Source organism: Heptranchias perlo, chromosome 35 (genome assembly GCF_035084215.1).
Source record: "Heptranchias perlo isolate sHepPer1 chromosome 35, sHepPer1.hap1, whole genome shotgun sequence".
In the NCBI taxonomy this organism is placed as follows: Eukaryota; Metazoa; Chordata; class Chondrichthyes; order Hexanchiformes; family Hexanchidae; genus Heptranchias; species Heptranchias perlo.
The window spans coordinates 13,973,387-13,994,739 of NC_090359.1; the positions used below are offsets into that span (position 1 = coordinate 13,973,387).

General features: G+C 45.0%; 3 protein-coding genes across 3 annotated transcripts; all 3 read left to right on the forward strand.

Moving 5' to 3' along the window:
• The first annotated feature begins 502 nt into the window (after window positions 1–502).
• LOC137302360 (ferritin heavy chain, oocyte isoform-like) lies at window positions 503–4,101 on the forward strand. The gene is made up of 4 exons (XM_067971992.1): window positions 503–1,364; window positions 1,997–2,143; window positions 2,918–3,043; window positions 3,850–4,101. Exons 1-4 carry the CDS (start codon window positions 1,263–1,265, stop codon window positions 3,994–3,996), a joined length of 522 nt encoding a protein of 173 aa, XP_067828093.1. The 5' UTR covers window positions 503–1,262; the 3' UTR covers window positions 3,997–4,101.
• Window positions 4,102–6,149: 2,048 nt separating this feature from the next.
• Window positions 6,150–8,569, forward strand: LOC137302357 (ferritin heavy chain, oocyte isoform-like). Its single transcript, XM_067971990.1, has 4 exons — window positions 6,150–6,324; window positions 6,983–7,129; window positions 7,740–7,865; window positions 8,290–8,569. The coding sequence occupies exons 1-4, from the start codon at window positions 6,223–6,225 to the stop codon at window positions 8,440–8,442; spliced, it is 528 nt and encodes a 175-aa protein (XP_067828091.1). The 5' UTR covers window positions 6,150–6,222; the 3' UTR covers window positions 8,443–8,569.
• A 2,641-nt stretch (window positions 8,570–11,210) lies between these two features.
• Window positions 11,211–14,214, forward strand: LOC137302089 (ferritin heavy chain B-like). The gene is made up of 4 exons (XM_067971773.1): window positions 11,211–11,338; window positions 12,603–12,749; window positions 13,162–13,287; window positions 13,641–14,214. Exons 1-4 carry the CDS (start codon window positions 11,303–11,305, stop codon window positions 13,794–13,796), a joined length of 465 nt encoding a protein of 154 aa, XP_067827874.1. The 5' UTR covers window positions 11,211–11,302; the 3' UTR covers window positions 13,797–14,214.
• The last annotated feature ends 7,139 nt before the right edge of the window (window positions 14,215–21,353 follow it).

Genomic DNA, 21,353 nt, shown 5'->3' on the forward strand with positions numbered 1-21,353 from the left:
CCGAGGGGCCGACAACCTCGGCCATGGCCTTTACGCAGGCCTCAATGGTCATGTTGGGGTGGGCGTAGCTCTTCACCCCATGCTTCCTCGTAATGAGGCGGAAAGGCGCCGGCCCAGCAGGAGCGGCACGAACTGTAGGAGCGGCCCCCGAGGTAACCGCCGCATACGTCCTGCTGGGTCCCGGCACCGGCGAAGATGATGAAGCCATGACCTAAAGAGCCACACCCACCCCAAGTCTCGGGCCTACTGATGAATTTAGGCCTTTTTAAAAGAAGCCCTGAGGAAACCTCTCTCCCCGAATCCCAGAGCTTGGTTGGGAGAGGGGCCCCTTTGCTGGTTTTATTTTCCCCCAGAATATCCGGGAGAGCAAGAGAAGGTGGGAGGGATTAATGGTGGAATGGGAAGGAGGGAGTCTGCAGGGGTGGGCTGCTGCAGAAGTGGGTGGAAGAGGGGCGGGGTTGCACCTTAAAAGGTGGATCTTCTTCTGCCTGTCTTCCGGTGGGCAGGGGGAGGAGATGTCTTCCCCGAGACAGCTGGAGCTGCCTAGGCTCAGTCCTCCAAAGATTGAAAAAAGTAACTTCACCCAGGCAGCTCCAGCTGTCCTGGGCCAGACACTTGGGGGAACCCCCTGTCCTCTAAGGTCTTCTTCCTCCCCCTACCTTCAGCCGACGCACCTCACTGCACCGACCTCCTCTTCCTCCCTCTGTTCGGTGTCGCAAACCAGCAGCAGCAGCAGCACAACCCCTCCCGGCTGCTGTTTGGTCGTATTCTTCTTCACCCTCCCTCCTTGTTGATGGTGGTTTCTCCTTCTCCTTCTCCTTGACTCAGAGGGACCCGGGCAAGGGCCTGCTCTCTCTGCTCTCTCTGCTCTCCACTCAGTGGCAGTTCAGCCACAAACACCTCCAATGCCGAGCTGGTGTGTCTCAAAGACAACCCAACAGAGATGTGATCAGATTTCGTTTGAGGAAAGTCAAAGAAACCAACAGCAATGGCATCACACAATAATCATCCAATCCCACCTGTATTCCAAAGCTCTGATTGGTTCTGGGAATCACACCCCACCTTCTGTCCTTTGTTTATTGGTGCCTGGATTCATGGACGATTCCTGAGTGGTTGTCAGGGATTGTCAATCATCATTGGTGATCTCATACCCTGTGTAAATGCAGGCTGTCCCAGTAGTATAAATACAAGAGCTTGTGGGGGAAGAGGTTAGGTTGTTTTTGCAGTTTGAAGTGTGATTGTGGTTAATAGTAAAAGTTAAAATGGCCTCCCAAGTGTGTCAGAACTATCACAAGGAGTGTGAGGATGGTGTCAACAAGCAGATCAATATGGAGCTCTATTCCTCCTATGTTTATCTTTCTATGGTGAGTTTTCTATCTGAGGTATTATTTCAAAATTATGGCTGTGGTGTCATTTTAATCTGAGCAGGTAGAATTCTCTGAAAATGAATTGGCTTTGGAGTGTACCTCTGTGACCCTCCCAATTTTTTTTCTGATTTTGGTTCTGAGCTGCCAGTTATCTTCAATCTCTGTCCTCTGGTTACTGACCCACCTACCAGTGGAAACAGTTCCTCTTAATTTCCTCTATCAAAACCCTTCATATATTTTGAACACCTCCATTAAATCTCCCTTTAACTTTTTCTGTTCTAAGGAGAACAATCCCAGTTTCTCTAGTCTCCCTCATCCCTGTAGGTTGAATGTGGAAATGAAAATTAAATCCAAAAGCATTATTGCTTTCCTGTTTTCTATTACTACAACCTCTTGTCTTGTTGAGCTACTTCACAGGGAGGGACTTTCAACATATTCAGTAAAGATCAATGAAGCAAAGTGAGATTGACTTTTAAGAAAAATGCTTTTTTTTTTTAGACACTGAGCCCCTTAATTCCAAGCACTGTGGCAGAGAATGGGTAATTTGTCTACTGTGATGTTGCTGCCATTTTGAATTGGCCATTAATGAGATCTCTGTCTGACCTGACTCTTCCATTTTATCTCTCTAGTCTTATTACTTTGACCGGGATGATGTTGCCCTGCGTCACTTTGCTGAGTTCTTCAAGGAGCAGTCACATGAGGAACGGGAGCACGCTGAGAAACTGCTGAAATTCCAGAATCGGCGTGGGGGCCGAATCATCTTGGAGGACATTAAGGTTCGGTTCAGCAAACTGAAGAATTGCCTTGGTTTTGTGAAAAGTGGACTAGTTTGGTCTTGCTCAATAGATTTTCAATTGAGTTGTCTGGAGGAGGATTAATATTATAAAAATGGATCCTCAAAGTAGGAGATTTCAGGCTCTAATTTAAGTGAGAAATTAGAAGTAACCTTGTGACACCAGCAAAACTGTGTGGAGCAGGAGGCAGAGTTGGGATCAAATAGATCAACTTTGAGTAGATCATGACAATTAGTGCTAATGCTCTGTAATTGCAAATAGTGGCATAGTGAGCTCTGAAGAGCAAAAATTGAGGGAGCAAGTGGATGATTTTGATGGTCGATGCAGTTTAATGAAGTAGTCCACATCAGATGGCAGTATGAGCAAAGGGATTAGGGAGTCTCGAGGACAAATGTCAAGTTAGCTTGTAGGTGGAATAAAAGACTAATTGGGTTCATCCCGAGGCACAGAATTTAAAAGCAAGGAAGTGTTAGTGCTAGTTAGACCTCATTGGAATGATCTTTCTTGGGATACCTGAAAGCATATACTGCTGTGAATGAAGTGCAACAACTCATTCCCAGGGTATCTCGTAGGATGAACAGACTAGTAGAACCTGTGTGGTCCCCTGGTTTGGGGAATCTAGAAGTGACATTGACTTGTGATCCTACTAATGCCTGTTATGCTCAAGGACAAGTAATTTTCAATTTCATATACTAACCACTTATTTAGTTGTTGACTAGAATAATTTTTTCTCCATTCTTAATCTTCCCTTTCCAGAAGCCAGAGCAGGATGAGTGGAGCAATGGTCTGGAGGCGATGCAGAGAGCTCTGCAGATGGAGAAGAATGTGAACCAGAGTCTGCTGGATCTGCACAAACTGTCCACTGAGAGGACAGACCCTCATGTAAGTCCTTAATGTCCATAAAAGGATTTGCATTTATATAGTTTTTCAGGATGTCTCAAAGTGCTTTACAGCAAACAAGCTATTTTTGAAGTGTAGTCACTGGTGTAATGAGGGAACAGGGCAGACAATTTGCACATGGCAAGGTCCCACCCACAGTGATGTCCAGGTAATCTGTTAGTTGGTTAAGGGCTGCTAGCCAGGACACTGGAGAAAACTCCCCTGCTGTTATTCAAATAATGCCAGGGGTTCTTTTGCATTCAGCTGAGGGCAGATGCAGCCTCTAGTTAACATCTCATCTGAAAGATGGCCCTTCTGACCATGCAGCATTCCCTCACTTCTGCAGTGAAGTGTGAGCTTGGATTGTGCTCCACACTCTGGAGTGGACTTGAATCTCTGGCACGAGTGCTACCATTGCCAACAATTGGTATGTTTGTTTTTGGGTGATTTGAAGACTCTCCGCTTAATCTGTGATGATATTTAGAAATGTTTCTCTATCCAGTAGCTTTGTGTTGATCTTTCACAAGAGAATGCAACACTGGAATCTTCTTAAAATGGGTTAGTGCATTAAGGGTTTAGGGCACTCCAGTAAATTCTTTTAAAAATACTAATCAGTGGTTCCAACTCTAAATTAATAAATATATTTCCTCCAGGAGTAATGCAATCTGACACACAATCCACCAATCTGTGCAGGAGTTGTACCAGTTATCCAGTCCAGAAGAGGATCATGAATAATCCCCAGGGGAGGTTAAGCTCAGACCCTGGATATTGTCTCCTCTGAGCTAATGTACTTCATATTTTTCTTCCAGTTGTGTGACTTCCTGGAGACCCACTACTTGGATGAACAAGTGAAGATGATCAAGAAGCTTGGAGATCACATCACCAACCTGAAGAGACTGGGAGCCCCTGAGAATGGCATGGGAGTGTACCTGTTTGACAAGCACAGCCTGCATTGACTGGGATTCTATAACCATTAGTTCTATACTTGGTGAATGCTTTGCTTGTGGTTATTTTCCAGTTTTCTCACCTGTTGTACATGGCAATAAAAGCTATTCATCAAACTGGTTTGTCTTTGTTGTATAATTAAGTATCTGATCTGATTATCCAGATCACAAAGCTACCCACTGCACCACACCCAGCTGAGGAACTTATGATCCAAGTTAGAACTTTCTCCAGGTGTAAAAATATAAAAACCCCTCCTGGTCCAGCTTCCTGACTTGACTCTGTGCCAATCCAGGATGGTTATGATCACATCTCCAAATTGTTACTGGGATGCCTGAAATACATAATTTCTACAACTACAATCTCAGTAAACAATTCCTGCAGAAAAGGGGTTTTCATAACATCTGCAAGCAAGACAACATCAATATGTTGTGCTTTAAAACAACAAAAGGGGAGGTGTGGCTGGAGAAAGATGAATATGTCAGGACAAGGGAGGGGATCCCTGCAATTTTGCTGTAGTCTGATGCCATAAGTCACTCACTAGGTTGCTCGAGTTGTGGCCTGTACAAAGTATACTGTTGACAACCCTAGAGTCTTCCTTTGGGCAGACTGTCCTGTTTAACGTTCCCTCATCCAGGGCAATATTTGCCCATTCTTTGTGTTTGAGTAAACCAGCTGTTTGCAGAAAACACCAAACTGCAGTCTGTCCTGTGTGGTGTTTGTTGTTGGGTAACCTGTGCTGGTAGAGGAATCATTTGATTTCATTTCTATCACCCAACAACTTGAACTGCCTTCCTTTTGATCATTGCATTACTAACTGTTAAATGGAGCCACAAGTTAATTGTAATCCAATAGTTACTGTACATTATCTTCCATACTTCATGTATTCTTTCTAACTACCACAACTTGTACAAAAACACTGCCCTTAACCCACAAATAGTGTGATTTTTTTTTTCCTGAAGGTATCAGAAATGAAACCATAAAGTTTGTGAGCCCACTACATAAATATTCTCTTGGACTGAGGTTGCAGACAAAGGGATCTGTTATACATGGTTACACTACCTACAAATTAAACATTGGCTTGACTCGCAGGGGATGGAGGATGTCTGTATGAGCAAGACTGGATAACAGGGTAGGCCTATGGGATTAAGACGACTGCTTGTGTGAAAGATAAACACCAACATGAACTGGTTGGGCCAAACAGCCTGTTTCGGTGTAAGTTTTATGCAATTCACTCTTCTCTGTTCTTGAGGCTTTGTGATCCTTGTATTCAATGCCTGATAGTTGGACCAGAGATACAACAGGAGATGGACAAGATACTGCAGATATTGGAAAACTCAAACACACAGAAAATGCTGAACATACTCACCAGATCAGGCAACATTGGTCTCGAAAACAGGAGACAGTTGACATATCAGATATAAAACGTTTCCTCACAACAGTCTCGAGATTTGCAGGAGATGAATAAACAGTGCAAACTAAACACTGGACTTTACAGGTTCTAAATTTCATGGGGATAAAACTCCACATCGCACTTTACAGTGATGGAGCAACAGAGTTCTGTTTGACGATCCCAACTGATCCAATTTCCATTTCCCCAACTCGTTGTCGGTTGGTTTGCGGACTCACTGCGGACTTTCTGGTGAAGGTCAATCTCCTTCAATCTATTGCGGTGATCAACATTGTGAATCTGGGTATAACGGACTCTTTCAGGACACACCAAGATGCCCATCAATTGTCCAAGAGACAGGATAACTCAGAACCAAATGTGCTCGACACCATCTACGGGATGGGATTTCCATTTGTAAACTCATCGATCTCTTTGATATATGTTGTGAAGCTCTGATTCTGGGAACAGAGATGTTATCAGATTCAGTTTGAGGACTCAATAACTGGGATGACATTGGAGGCCATTGTTGGATCCAAGGAGCCGATCAGTCCTTTGAGGAAAACAACAGCAATGACATCACAGAATAATCATCCAATCCTGCCTGTATTCCAAAGCTCTGATTGGCTCTGGGAATCAACTCGCCCCCTCTCTCCTTTGTTAATTGGTGCCTGGATTCATGGAAGATTCCTGATTGGCTATCAGGGATTGTCAATCATCATTGGTGATGTCATACCCTGTGTAAATGCAGGCTGTCCCAGCAGTATAAATACAAGAGCTTGTGAGGGAAGAGGTTAGGTTGTTTCATGCAGTGGTGTTTGAAGTGAGGTTTCTGTTAACAGTAAAAGTTAAGATGGTTTCCCAAGTGTGTCAGAACTACCACAAGGAGTGTGAGGATGGTGTCAACAAGCAGATCAATATGGAGCTCTATTCCTCCTATGTTTACCTCTCCATGGTGAGTCTTGTACTGTCTCTTCATTCTGAGAACTTGGAATTTTTTTTTTGTTCAGAATTGGATTCAAATTACATTTCTCTTGAGTTCCTTTTCCTCCCTGGGGTGGAATATCTTTGGGCAGTGAGTACTTTGTGTGTAATATGGGGTGATCTTGTGTTAATGGACTGCTCCTTACAGCACCTGCACTCTATTGAGGGGCTTAATATATGAACCTGGCTCAGCTGCTGCTTGAATTTGTAAGAGAAGAGCAGAAACCTGGTGAAGTGCTTGTCAACAATTGACTGAAAAGGTTTAGTTTCAATGGGGTGACTGTTGCCAGTGAAATGTTGACAGGTCCTCACTCGTTTTCTTGCATTTTTACTTGCAGGTGAAGTACTATGAGAGTCCTAGGCTTTTGTCACTGCCTTGATCCTGAACACAGATTGTGGAGTTTGAAACTTCTGGAATATAAGAATTTTCTTGTTCCTTGCCCAATTTTAGATTAGAATAGCAAGTAGAAGGAGGGGCTACTTACTGTAAGTACAGTTTAGTTTGCGTTACTAGTTAACATAGTATTTTTTAAAAGAAACTTTGAGCACTCATTAACTGGGGAGGGGAAAGAAAGATAATTGTATGTCGGTGAGATCTAGGTCTGACATGATTCTGTTTAAAATTCCAGTCCTATTACTTTGACCGGGATGATGTTGCCCTGCGTCACTTTGCTGAGTTCTTCAAGGAGCAGTCACATGAGGAACGGGAGCACGCTGAGAAACTGCTGAAATTCCAGAATCAGCGTGGAGGCCGAATCATCTTGGAGGACATCAAGGTTTGTTCATAGAATCAGGCCATTTGGCTCAGTGTCTGTGCTGGCTCTTTGAAAGAATATCCAATTAGTCCCTCGTGCCCTGCTCTTTCCCCATAGAGCTGTAAATTATTCCTTTTCATGATTCTATACATAAAAATCTGTTCTGACAGTTGCTATTGAATCAGCTTCCCTTTCAGGCATTTCATTCCAGATTGTAACAATTCACTGTTTATATATGAAATCTCTATCTTCCCTCTGGTTCTTTTGCCCATTATCTTCAATGTGTGTCCTCTGGTTAATGACCCACCTGCCAGTTGTTGAGTTCATGACTGGACCAAATGTAATTTATTGAGGCTTATTTTCATATTGAATGATTGGTCCCCAGTGCAGCCTCTATCCAGCTTTCAGAATGTGGAAAATTTCTCCACAGCAGAGAAGATGTTTTCTCATTAATGAGCCACATGTTCTACATTATAACTGAACAGAGTACTTGTTGCTAACATCAGGGCAAAAATCAATTTTCTTCCACTCTCCAGTCATCCTCTTGTTTCAGGCTAGTTTGAGATTAATACTGCATGGGATGCAGATGGGAGCTTGAGCATTTTGTGACTTGAAAGACTTCCCTTTTCAGAAGCCAGAGCAGGATGAGTGGGGCAATGGTCTGGAGGCGATGCAGAGAGCTCTGCAGATGGAGAAGGATGTGAACCAGAGTCTGCTGGATCTGCACAAACTGTCCACTGAGAGGACAGACCCTCGTGTAAGTCCTTAATGCATCAGTGGCATTTTGCTTTTGGGTTTATTTTTAATTTGGGATTGTGTAATTTAGCACTGTCCTTTAAAATCACATCAGACTGAATGCAGCTCAATACTTTCCATTTCTAAATCTGAGGTTTGTTAAATCTACTGAAGGTGAGCATGAAAATCTGTCCTTGAAATCAATCTGTTTCAAGGGTTGAGATATCTTTGGCTTGAAGGGAACCTTCAAATGGCTACTGACTTTAGGTGAGGGGCAGGGCAGCATTTATTTTCAATACCAGTGGCTGGGAGGGCAAGGAGTTAGATCTGGTAGTCTCTTGGCCATATTTTGTTATGAGACCTTGAGTATTCCCCAGTAGGGAAGTGAGATTAAAGGAACCTAATGATTCAAGTAGCTAGCTTGATTTTTATTTTTCCCTTTCCAGTTGTGTGACTTCCTGGAGACCCACTACTTGGATGAACAAGTGAATATGATCAAGAAGCTTGGAGATCACATCACCAACCTGAAGAGACTGGGAGCCCCTGAGAATGGCATGGGAGTGTACCTGTTTGACAAGCACACCCTGGGGGAGGAGTGACTGGACTGTTGTCCATGTTGCAGATATTCAACTTGTGTCTTGAAGTTTTATGTTGCCATCTCTCTGAACTGGGAATGGAATTCAAAGTCTAAGATTAACTTCCAAACATTGTAGTTGAGTGTTCTTGCAGCTGAAATAAAACATTTTGATGTTGAACTGGTTCCTTTTCTTCAGTAATTGAGCACATTCTAACACCAATGCACGTGGCCTTGCGTCAAACAAAAAAAAATTCTAAGAAATAGGTTGTCACCGTGATAAAATCTGATTTGTTTGGGCACATGGATGTTTTAACCCCTTCCCCTCCAGAAGGCTTAATTTGGTTTTGTAGCAGCCCAGGATGGCCATCAGGCCAAAATTAGATTTGTACCTAACAGCTTTCAATATTTGGTGTTCTGTAGCAGAGATTAAAGTGTAATCTGATTACAGTAAGACCTCTTCCTCCACATAGGCTTGAATCCCTTTTGGAGAGTGTGCATTTTTTTATTACTATTTGTTCATGGGATGTGGGCATCAATGGTGATTACAGTAATTAACCTTCTGAATAAACAACCCCACACATTGCTGCTGACTTGTCCATTGTAGGACATGAGGGAAGTGTTCCATGAAGCAGGTATTCAAATTTAAGTAGTTACAAAAATCCTGGAGCAAAGTAAGACCAAATCTCCAATTGTTCCTGCTAGGGTTACCTGGCTCTTTCCTCCTTCTCTTCAGCCCATCTTTTTCTTCCTGTGCAGAACTTTGGTCCAGCTCCTGCTGTTTGTTTCAATCTCAATTTTTATTTTCCAGTCTCTGTTCACCTCATGCACCTTTTATATCCTCTACCCCATAGCCTCTAAAATACTTCCATTTGCTGTTGCAAATCTAAGAGCCCCTCTAAGTTTCCCTTGCTGGATTCTGTTTCATTAAACAGTTCTTGCCCCATTCCCCTCTCCTTGCGAATACAATCTTTGTGTAATCTTATGTGGCCTGGAACCAAATAACACTAGATCCTAATTACCAAAACTGCCACTTGTAAGTCTACTGAAGAGTTGGAGAATAGAGCCATCTAATTAAAGGCTAAACCACCAACTACTTGGTCTGTTTAAAGCTTTAACTGAGTTTGCACCAGTGATGTTCAGGTTATTCTCACACAGGGATCATATGATCAGATCAGTCCATCGACCCCACTTTTCGTTGCTTCATCTTTCCTTCACTAGGTTCCACCTTTGATTTTTTTTTTAGCCTGCTGTTTGTTGTTGATCCGACAGTATTCTGATGTGATCTGGAGCACAAAATATCCACGGAGCCCCATCCTTCCCTGACTGCATTTAGGGAAATATCAGTAACTCCCCTTTCTAATGAGAAAATTCACCACTCGACTCTTTCCACTTGGTGTTTGACTGTCCAAAAAGTACAAGAGATTAATCATTGAAACAAGGGATTACCAAACCCAGGAAATACCAGATAGTCTGTTCACCACTGTCGCTCACTGTATATACAACCAACACTACACACAGTGTTTGCCTCTCACCGCAATCCCTCCCAACACCAAACCCCCCCCCCCCCCGCCCCAAATCCCTTCAGTCAATGGTCCACAGTCTCTTCCCCGTGGAGTGCTCTGCATTTTATTGTTTGTAAAATGTCATGATGACAAAACAAGAACTCAACATGCCGTGGCCCCCTTCACTTTCCAGCCGATGTGTGTACAGATGCTCACTGACCCTAGAATTGATGGAGTATTGAAGGACTTGTGTTTAACACGTTCATCACACCCACTTTCCATTCGCCTGACTCGCTGTTGGTTGCTGTTCACAGGCTCTGATCTGTTTGGATGTTGCCTCAAACCCGCAGCTACTTGCCAAATAACCAACTCACGGATCCATCCAGAATTATTCAAAGACACTGACCCGCAAACAACAATTAAACCTGTGGTTCTGGATCTTTGAACCGTCACGATCAGTGACCATAACCGATGGGATGGGGGCAGATCCACCAATTGACAATTTGGTCCATTATGGTCAAGTGCCCGGGTGGCCCCGGAGAGGGAGCATGTGGTGTCCACCGTTACGCTTGATGCCTTCCGCGACCGCTGGGCACCGCAGGGTATAGACTGTTGTTTTTGGTGGCACTTGATGCTTATTTTGGTATCTTTTCAGTTTGATTGGACCATCCAATATTAGTGGTGCCCTGAGAGGGCCACTTGTGATGGTTTATGTTTGGTGACCCTGGGGCAACCCAGAGTCTCCCTTATTGGTCCATCAAAGAAAGGTCGATTATGGTCAAGAATATGGTCACGATCAGATTTTTTATTCTTTGGAGTGTGGGATGGAAGAGCAGCCATGGTTTTTTTGCTTTTCCTTTTTTTGTGTTTTAGGCCCCCCTTTTATAAGAAGGGGATGGGGGGGTTTGGTTGTGTTTATGTGCAGTAAATCAATAAACCCAAAATAAGTGTCAAATTATAATTTTATTACATCGATCCAGGATGCACTCCAGTCCCTGCGGTGCCCACCGGTCACGGAAACAGATTTTACAGTTTGAGGAAAGTCAAAGCAATTGGATCTTTATTGAATTGTCAGCCAATGATGCTCCTCCTTCAAAGTTCTGACTGGCTCTGGGTGTCATCTCCCCGCCTCCCTTTTCTTGATTGGTGTTCTGAGAGAGGATGTAATTTCTGATTGGGTATTGCCAACTGTCACTCATCATCTAGGCTGCCACGCCCAGGATTAACCAGCAGTATAAATATGGAGCTTTGGGTGGCTGTTTTTCAGTTTCTTGCTTCAATAGAGTTGTTTAGTTTTGTTAAAGTTAATTTAAAGATGGCTTCCCAAGTGTGTCAGAACTATCACAAGGAGTGTGAGGATGGTGTCAACAAGCAATCAACATGGAGCTCTATTCCTCCTATGTTTATCTTTCTATGGTGAGTTTTGTTTCTTTGACCCCTTCACATTGGAGATTCTAATGTGACATTACAAAATTCTGTTTTCTCCAACTCATCTATTGCCTTTTCTCTAATCTGCACCCCCTCCCCCCAATTGATGGATGGTGAGTGTCTTTTTAAAGCTGTAATATAATGTGATTTATTGTACAGTCATTATCAAAATGTCTCCCTCTTCCTTGCAGTAGTTGCACCGCATTCTATATCTTAAATCTCAATTGTTCACTTTCCTGGTGTCTGAGCTTTCTATTGAAGTTGTGTTTTGCAATACACTCTGCATTCAATGCCTGGGATTCATATTTCTTACCCTCTATTCTACATCTCTCCACAGTCTTTCCCCACATTCTCCTTGCAATGGGGGGGGGGGGGGTCATAATCTTAAATTAGAGCTAGTCCATTTAGGAGGTAAGTGAGGAAGCACTTTTCCCCTCAAAGGTACTGGAAATCTAGAACTCTCTCCCTTGAAAGTCTGTGGATGTTGGGGATTAATTGGTGCTTTCAAGACTGAAATCTTTTGTTGGGTCAGGGTATTGAAGGATGAGTTGATGTACAGATCCATGTTCTAATTAAATCATTGAGTTGGCTCAAATGGCTGTATGTCCCACTTCTGTTTCTATGCTCTGAACCTTCACTTTTTAAGTACCAGCTTGTCCCTGTCTGTCTTCTCTCTCTGCCTTTGCTCTATTGGTGGTAGGGCCTTCAGCCATTTTGGTCCTACTCAGTGTAACTGTTAATCCCTTTGCCTTCCTACCTCTGTCTGTCTCTCAAAGCATTCAAATGCTAACAGTTTCTAGTCATGCAACTCTTACTGCTTGGTATCTGTTTCTCCTCTGAAATGCCTTGATGTTTAGTGTTGAAGGTGCTAAGTTAATGCTGTTTGTGGTAGTTGTAGAAAAGGGTTTGTTTCAAATTTCAGTCATGAAAAGGATGTAAGCTTTTATGTTCCTTCACTAATTTCTAGACATATAATTCAGTCTTGGGTGTGAAGATTAAAGTGAAATATTGTGTTGAGCATGTTCAAAGCTGAATTGGTAATTTTCCATTGGCCAGCTTCCCTATTGCTAGGAGTGAGATTATCTCACTACCAGGTTAGTGAAGCAAGTCAGCCTGTGCTAGTTTTCAGAACCATCTGCCGACAAGCTCAGTGACACTTGAACCCTTGACAGAAAGCAAAATATTGAGGTTGGCTTTATGTACAATACCCATGATGATAATTCTGATACCCAACTACTTTTGATCTCACCAGTCCTATTACTTTGACCGGGATGATGTTGCCCTGCTTCACTTTGCTGAATTCTTCAAGGAGCAGTCGCATGAGGAATGGGAGCACGCTGAGAAACTGCTGAAATTCCAGAATCAGCGTGGGGGCCGAGTCATCTTGGAGGATATCAAGGTTAGATTTAATGGAGTGGCCTTCTGAATGGCTCCCCTTAAATGGACAATTTTAAATATTTCTAAAGCAATTTGTTCTAATGCTCATAATTACATAGAATGTCCAGCACAGAATCAGGACATTTAGCCCAACTGGTCTATGCTGGTGTTTATGCTCCACATGAGCTGCCTCCCACCTTCATCTTGCCCTATAATCACATCCATCTATTACTGTCTCCCTCAGTACTTCTCCTGAAAGACATTTATACTATTTGACTCGTGGTTGTGGTGGTGTAATTCTATATTCTTGGGACAATTGGTTCATGGCAACATGGACATCTGATTGCTTTTCACCCCTATTTTCCTTCAGTACTTTCTTGTGTATTTTGTTTAATCCATTAAGTGAACTGGCTGAGACCTGATTCCCTTTTCAGAAGCCAGAGCAGGATGAGTGGAGCAATGGTCTGGAGGCGATGCAGAGAGCTCTGCAGATGGAGAAGAATGTGAACCAGAGTCTGCTGGATCTGCACAAACTCTCCACTGAGAGGACAGACCCTCATGTAAGTTTTTAATGTGGGCCTTTGGGTAAGTTCGAGGTGGTGGAAATTTACTGTCCTTGAGCCTATTCAAAAGATCTTCATACCCAATAGCTTTGTTGGTGTCATGCTCAAATTTTATTGGGGAGGGGAGACAGGAAAGGGAGATTGCCCTACTGTCTGCATTAGAAGTAAATGTATCTGATCCCAGGATCGAAGCACTTAATAGAGCAAAGTTACTGTATAAAATGCATCAATCTAAAGTGCACCACTTGACTATCCTCCAGACCAAGAAGATTAAAATCCAAACCCTTGGAGAGGCTCAGATCTTCCTCCATCTCTTGCTGGACATAACTATTTTCCATCTTTTCTTCCAGTTGTGTGACTTCCTGGAGACCCACTACTTGGATGAACAAGTGAAGATGATCAAGAAGCTTGGAGATCACATCACCAACCTGAAGAGACTGGGAGCCCCTGAGAATGGCATGGGAGTGTACCTGTTTGACAAGCTCACCCTGGGGGAGAGTGATTGAACTGACTGCAGGGATAAAGCTTATTGTTCAGTACTCCTGTTTATAGTCTGAAGAACCCCTATCCTGTAGCAATGGTGACTTTGTACGAAGAGCTGTGAGACCTGGGCTCTTGATGTGAAATGTAATAGTGACTGGAAATAAACTGTTACAGAAGACTGGGTTTTGGCTCCTTGTAAATTGAGTGATTGCTTATTTTTCAGATTAACATAATTCAGCTGTTGTAACAAATTGCATTGGGCTATGTATTGGCTTCAGGGTGAGATTTTCCCTATGACATTTTTTCTTCTGGGGTCATATCAATGTAGTGACTTGGGTGTTGAGGGCCAATGTGTCTGCCTTGAGTGTAAATTGTATTTATGCAGTAAAATGATTACTGCTGATTTCAATGCAAAGAACAATACAGTAATGAGTTACTGTTCCTATTAGTACTGCATATTATCAACTGTTTAACTCATTAATGATGCAAAATCAGCTGCTGTAACATTTTGTTCCAATAAAACACAAGGAAAGTGAACTAGTAATTTCAGTCCAATAGGCATTTTTTTAAAGAATAGTATCTGCCTGGGGAAGAACAATCCAGATGCTTTTTTTTCAAAGATGCTACAGACCTCAGTAGGTAGTTGGGGTAGCTTATGAAATCACTCACTATTACTCCTAATAAACTGTTTGTTTGGAGTCAAATAGGTCCCATATGGGGGAGTGCAGGTTCCCTGTTTGTCTATTTCCCTTCATTTTCATCTTCTGCCCCCCAACCCCCTGTTAATCTCCCCCATGAATAATAAATTGGGTATGGTACAGAAAAAATACCTCGAACTAAACTCCAGCAAACAAAATCTTCCTTCTGGGAGATGTAGTAAATGCACTAAACAACTAACTTGAACCATTAAGTTGAATCGATAAGGCTCCTAAACTCTTCCATACCACTACTATTCCATCAATTCATAAACCCAATATAAGCAGCTCATCCACAAATCTATCAATTTGTATTTATCCCATTGTGCAGTTAATACTAGATTACAATTCTAAATTCTACTGGATCACCATTTCATTTAAACCAAGTTAAATAGATATTTTGCCTGAAACTCCACATCCCAATGCCATCAATTCATAAACACAATACAATCAGCTCCTCCATAAATGTGTCGATTTGCCTATAGTCCTATTGTGTGTTCCATACCAAATTGTAATCAACCTTTCCAAATCCTATGGGTTCTCCATTCATCTCCTTCACCCCTATGAATGGATTCAAATGTTGATGCTGTAGCTGTAATTATCCAGTGTTTCCAAGTGAAGTTTAGGAACTTGTGACTTGCACTGGGTGTGATAGAATTGCCGTCTTCAGTCAGTCCATGTTAATATCTTTATATTGATGGAGTAAATAAGGGGAAACTGATTCCAGTAGCAGACCGGTTAGTAACCAGCAAACACAGATTTAAGGTGATTGGTAAAAGAACCAGAAGTGACACGAAACTTTTTTCAGTGTTCTGATCTGGAATGCATTGACTCATCGGGTGGTGGAAGCAGATTTAATAACTTTCAAAAGGAAATTGGATAAATACTTGAAGGGGGAAAAGAGCAGGGGAGTGGGACTAATTGGATAGCTCTTTCAAAGAGGCAGCATAGGCACAATGGGCTGAATGGCTTCTTTCTGTGCTGTAATAGGATATTATGATCTCTAAAGGCACTTTTGGGATATCAATGTCACCACATTTCATACGTTGTTGAGCCATAATTTTACGAGTCAGTGTGAATTATCTGGTAGCTTTGACTGCTGCATAGTTCGCACCTTTGAGGTGTAGTCACTGTTGTAAGGTAAGAAATGCGGCAGTCAATTTGCCTCCAGCAAGGACCCAAAAACAGCAATGAAATATTGACCTGATAATCTGTTTTAGTGATGTTAGTTGAGGGATAAATATTGGTCCAGATATTGGGGAGAACTCCGCTGCTCTTCCTCGAAATAGTGCTGTGGGATATTTTACGTCCACCTGAGAGAGCAGATGAGGCCTCGATTTAATATCACATCCAAAAGACGGCACCTCCGACAGTACAGCACTCCCTTAGTCAGCCTAGATTATGTGCTCAAGTCTCTAGATGATGACTTGAACCCACAACCTTCTGACTCTGAGGTGAGAGTGCTGCCACTGAGCCACAGCTGACACAAATGGAGATGTTTGTGTGGGTGACATTGCATTCAGTAATCTTCACTGCCTCTCATTCTCGCTGAATATCCTGAATTTTACCAAACAACATTTCATGAGAATCAAAACTAAAAATGATGCATCCCACAATGCTTTGCCCAGTTGATGCCCCCATGCTGCCAATCCTCAGACACACCCATTCTCTATATTAGAACTGGGGACGATTCACACCATCCATGGGATGGAATTTCCATTTCTCTGACCAATGGATGGTTTGCAAATTCACTCAAGACAACTTGATTGCTTTGAATATTGTCTCAACATCACAATCACTAACAAGTAATAAACTTGACCAGATTATGAAAAGCCACTTCAGTGAAAATATCAAATTATTATCAAATAATTCAAAGTTATGATTCCAAGAGATTGAAACAAAGAGAAACTTTCAGATTTTTTTTTTTCTTTTTTTTTCACTTTCAGATTTTTTTTTTTCCTTTTTTCTTTTTTTAAATTTTGTTAGGCCCCCCTTTTATAAGAAGGGGGTGTGGGGTGTGCTTAAATACTAAAACCAAACAAACCAAAACCAAGTGTTCAAATTAAAATTTTATTCTCCTCGTCCAGGATACACTCCAGCCCCTGCGGTGCCCACCGGTCGTGGAAAGCCTCGAGCGGACCGGCAGACACCGCGTGCTCCATCTCCAGGGCCACCCGGGCGCGGAGCATTCCGCGGAAGAGAGGCAGACAGGCCGAGCGACCGCCCCCACGGACCACGATCATCCTAGACCTGTGGATGGCCACCTTGGACAGGCCCAGGAGCAGGCCCACGAGAACGTCCACCGACCTGCCCGCTCCCCTCCTCACCGGGCGGCCAAAGATCAGGAGCGTGGGACTGAAATGCAGCCAGAACTTGAGGAGCAGCCCCTTCAAATAATCAAACAGGGGCTGCAGTCTCGCACACCCAGTTCACAGATGGAACACGGACTCCTCCAGGCCGCAGAAATCACAAGCGGCCTGGGTGTCCGTGAAATGGCGTCACCGCCGGTTGCACGCGACTGCTCCGTGCGCCACCCTCCACCCCAGATCCCCGATGGAACACGGGAGGATCCCTGAGTAGAGAGTCCCCCACTGGGAACCCCCGTCTCCGCCGGACGGCAGGATGGTACGCCAGGGCGTGTCCGGCCGAGAGACGAGGGCGAGGAAGTGGATGGTGTGCAGGAGCAGCCCGTACAGGAAATCCCTCCGCGCGGTGTGAAACGGCACGGAGGGAATTTCCGAGAGACGGCTCAAGTTGTGAGGCGCGGCCCCCCGAGGGAGGTTCCGGGGTTTGGCGCCGAGGAGGAACTCCGTCCGAACGGGGGTCAGGTCGGACGGGATGGCTCCGCACGCCTGAGCCGCCTCCACATCCCGAGTGGAGTCAGGGCCGAGCGCCGATTTCAACGCCTGGATGGCGATGGCCGCGTCCCCGGCACGCCACGAGGACATCCGTGCGGCGAGCGCCCACGGCTCCAACCAACCCGACCCACCGCCATCCAGGACGTCCCTGACTCTGGTCACCCGACCGGCCACGGCCCTCCGCACCGACAGCCGCGAGTGGCCGAAGCCGATATCGCGGAGGAACGGATTCCCGAGCAGCGGCTCCTGCAGGACGGCCGCTACCCCTGACAGGTGAGAGCTCCGACCGGAGGCGACCATGTTCCAGACCCTGAGCAGATCCTGGTAAAAGACAGGCAGCTCCTGCAAAGACGTGCGGCCGCCCACCAGCGAGACGAACAGGAGCTGCGTGTCGTAGTTCAGGCCGTGCAGCTGGCGGAAAAAATACGTCGCCAGCGCACGCCATCTAAGAGGACGCTCAACGTACAGGTATCGCCGCAGCGTCCGAAGGCGGAAAGTTGCCACCTGGGTGCGGACGCACTCCAGCCCCTGACCGCCCTCCCTAAGCGGGAGACTCAGGACCGCGGCAGCGACCCAGTGTATCCCTCTGGCCCAGAAGAAGTCGACGAACTTCCTCTGAATCTTGGCGACAAACTCGGGGGGTGGGGTCAAAGTGACCAACCGGTACCACAACATGGCGGCCACCAGCTGGTTTATGAACAGCAGTCGACCCCTGTAGGATAACACTCGGAGCAGTCCTGTCCAGCGCGCCAGGCGAGCGGCGACCTTGGCCTCCAGCTCTTCCCAGTTCACCGGCCAGGCTTCCTCAGCAGGGCCGAGGTAGACTCCCAGGTACCGGAGGTGCGTGGTACTCCAGGCGAAAGGCCTGAGCTCCTCCGGCAGGGAGTCAACCCGCCACTGACCCACCAGAAAACTAGACGAAACTGGAGTGCATCCTGGATATCCACAGGTCCAGGATGCTCGCGGTCCGTGGGGGCGGGCGCTCGGACTGTCTGCCTCTCTTTCGCGGGATGCTCCGCGCCCGGGTGGCCCTGGAGATGGAGCACGCGGTGTCTGCCGGTACGCTTGAGGCTTTCCACGACCGGTGGGCACCGCAGGGGCTGGAGTGCATCCTGGACGAGGAAAATAAAATTTTAATTTGATGCCTGGTTTCGTTTTATTTGGTTTTTAGTACTTAAGCACACCCCACACCCCCCCCCTTCTTATAAAAGGGGGGCCTAAAAAACACAAAAAAAAAGAAAAAAAAGGGTGCTGGTTGATGGGTAAAGTGATAGTTGAGTTGTTTGGTATCATGGGGGATTTTGTAGTGAGAGGTTTGTTCCCGGTGCTGGTGTTAGTTGGAGTGGTTTGTTGCTCTGATATTTGGCAACAGTTTCGAGGCCAGAGATTTCCATGGAGAAGAGTAAAACCCACCCCTGTGCCCCAGAGAGTCCCTCCCCCTGTCCCTCCCTTTGGTTCCCATTTCAGTGTGTCTGAGGGGAGAAGTCTGTCTCCACTGCAGACTGTGATGGTGCAGTGTGGAGAGCAGAACCTGCTGGTGAGGGTAGACATGGATTTATTTAGAACCAGGCACCTGATTAAAGCTGCTGACCTGACCCTGGGGACAGCAGGTTGTCGGCCAACTGGGATCTACTCTCAGAACCACACTGACCTCTTTGACTATGGGCTCCATGAATGTGGTAGCAGATTGCAGGTAATGTGATTCCTCAACTCTTGCTCCAATTTCACTGTGTAGATTACTGCCCACTCTGAACTCATTAACATCGGGTGAAACTCCAGCCACTGAGGAGATCCCTGAATGAAATCTGTGTATAAATTCTTGCCCACTGTGAAGTATCACCCTGTGTGAAACTACTTCTTTATGTTGACATGTCAATCTTCGCTTTATATTTAAAAAGAACTTCAACTTGTCACTGAGGGACTGCATCTTTCTTAAATGGGTCATTGCTGCTCTCTAACTCTGAGATTCAATTCTATTGACCTTGAACCTTCACCTGCATTTCTCCAAACCACTCTGTTCTTTTGTGCCTCAATTGATTTATCTTTTCCGTGCCTTCCTGTGGATATTCAGGCCTGTTGCCTCAACTTGTGGTCAATGAATGTTCAGTGTGGAAGTTCCTGTTGAGACTTCCCTTGAAAGATGAAACAAGTGGAACAATAATTGGGATACAGTGTATTAAAGGGGAACTCCACTTTTGGTTGTTACACCTGCCAATACCATTGATTCCACGGACACAGATGAGATTTAAAAGTGATGTTGTGTTTTGTGCGCCATATCAGGGGTAACTTGAGCCCCTTAAGGTGAAAGCTCTAATCTATATGGGAAAGAATGCTCATCAAATCTGGCAGTGCCAATCATTTCAGGGTTTCTGACTGCAGGCCTGAAGTCCCCTGGAACAGAAGGTGGACTGAGCAGAGTAACAGAGGCTGCTCCAGGCAACTTCCACCAATGGTGGAGCTACTTCAATCATGTGTCATTGAGGAACAACTGAAACCCCTCAAACTGCTGCTTAACAGGGCAGGAAAATGACCAGAAATAGCTTTTGTCCAATGAGACCAGCTCTTCATTCCTTAACCTGATGTCTTTCAGATGGCTGGAGATTTCCTGGTCTACACCACCCACCTGAACCACACCCCAAATGCTCGTGGATCTGTCATTGTGAGAACCAATGGAGCAATCATTCCCATTGAGTGCCACTATTTTCGGTAAGAATCTTTACTCTGTGGCAAATAAGGTCTACAGCAGGTGCAGTTCTCTGAAGTTGTCCTGAAATTACACTCCTGTCCTTCCAGGAAGGGCAATGTGAGCAGTGACCCGATCAAGCCCACCTGGATCCCATTCAGCTCGACCAAGTCTGGAGAAGGGCTTCTGTCATTCTCACTGCGTCTTATGGACGGTATGTGATGGGTGGATGGGGAGTGCTTTTCTGTCTTCTCCCACTGGGAGTTACACCCACTGTCTCCAACCCTTGTCCTCTTGTACTTCAGATGACTGGCTTACAGAGCGCACCTCGACTGTCTACTACCTGGGTGACCTCATTCACATTGAGGCCTCTGTTTCAATGACCAACCACATGCCCTTGAAGCTCTACATTGACAGCTGTGCAGCTACATTGAGCCCAGACAAGGATTCCACCCCAAGATACAACATCATTGACTACCATGGGTAAGGAGCTCTCTGCTTTCTCCAGCTGGTTCTGTCTCAATCGGTTCACTTAATTCACTTTGTCCCTTTTTAAATCTTTCTTCAGTTGCCTCCTGGACAGCAAAGCTGAGGACTCCTTTTCAACCTTTGTGTTGCCAAGAGGTGAACGTGAGCTGGACAAACTCCAGTTTGACCTGGATGCGTTCCGCTTCTTTGGAGATGACCGTTCCTTGGTAAGAGGAAGCCAAACATTGGGGTTCCCCATGTTGGGAGGAGGTCACTAAATAACAACTTGTATTGAATGTGTCCCTCAGATTTTCATCACCTGTCACCTGAAAGTTGCTGCAGTGGATCGGAGAGATTCCATGAACAAAGCTTGTACTTTCCAGAATATGTAAGTTCCCTCTCTCACTCAGGGATGTGTTGTATTAAAGGATGATGGACAACCTGGTTGATAAACTGATTCTCTGGTTTAGCTGGACCCCATTAGAAGAATCGACCAATGATGTGTGTGCCTGTTGTCATCTGGGCAGCTGTAGTGCCACGAGGGAATTCCGACCTGATTCCAGAGGAAGGAGGAATCTTGCATCTGGACCTGGTAGGACATTGATCCTCTATGTTGAAGGTCACCTTTTACCCTCTCTAACTGGAATGTTTGATATTGCAGAGAGTGATGCTGAATTGAAGTGGGAGGGTGAAGCCTCACTTGGACCCCTGGTCATTCTGGATCTTGATGTGACCGAGCTGGCAACTGAGTCCCTTAATGAGGTTGAGCAAAGGATGCAGGAGATGTCTCCGGGTGGTGAGTTGGTTGACTGCTAGTTTCCATTTTCTCCTCAGTATTTCCTTCACTAACCATTGGTTTCTTGTTGCTTTTTAGGT

Bases quoted from the DNA above. Each gene is read 5' to 3' on its own strand.
- LOC137302360 (XM_067971992.1), top strand. From the start codon at position 1,263: ATGGCCTCCCAAGTGTGTCAGAACTATCACAAGGAGTGTGAGGATGGT. The intron at 1,365-1,996 runs GTGAGTTTTCTA...TTATCTCTCTAG, and splicing joins CCTATGTTTATCTTTCTATG to TCTTATTACTTTGACCGGGA. The intron at 2,144-2,917 runs GTTCGGTTCAGC...TTCCCTTTCCAG, and splicing joins TCATCTTGGAGGACATTAAG to AAGCCAGAGCAGGATGAGTG.
- LOC137302357 (XM_067971990.1), top strand. From the start codon at position 6,223: ATGGTTTCCCAAGTGTGTCAGAACTACCACAAGGAGTGTGAGGATGGT. The intron at 7,130-7,739 runs GTTTGTTCATAG...TTCCCTTTTCAG, and splicing joins TCATCTTGGAGGACATCAAG to AAGCCAGAGCAGGATGAGTG. The intron at 7,866-8,289 runs GTAAGTCCTTAA...TTCCCTTTCCAG, and splicing joins CTGAGAGGACAGACCCTCGT to TTGTGTGACTTCCTGGAGAC.
- LOC137302089 (XM_067971773.1), top strand. From the start codon at position 11,303: ATGGAGCTCTATTCCTCCTATGTTTATCTTTCTATG. The intron at 11,339-12,602 runs GTGAGTTTTGTT...TGATCTCACCAG, and splicing joins CCTATGTTTATCTTTCTATG to TCCTATTACTTTGACCGGGA. The intron at 12,750-13,161 runs GTTAGATTTAAT...TTCCCTTTTCAG, and splicing joins TCATCTTGGAGGATATCAAG to AAGCCAGAGCAGGATGAGTG.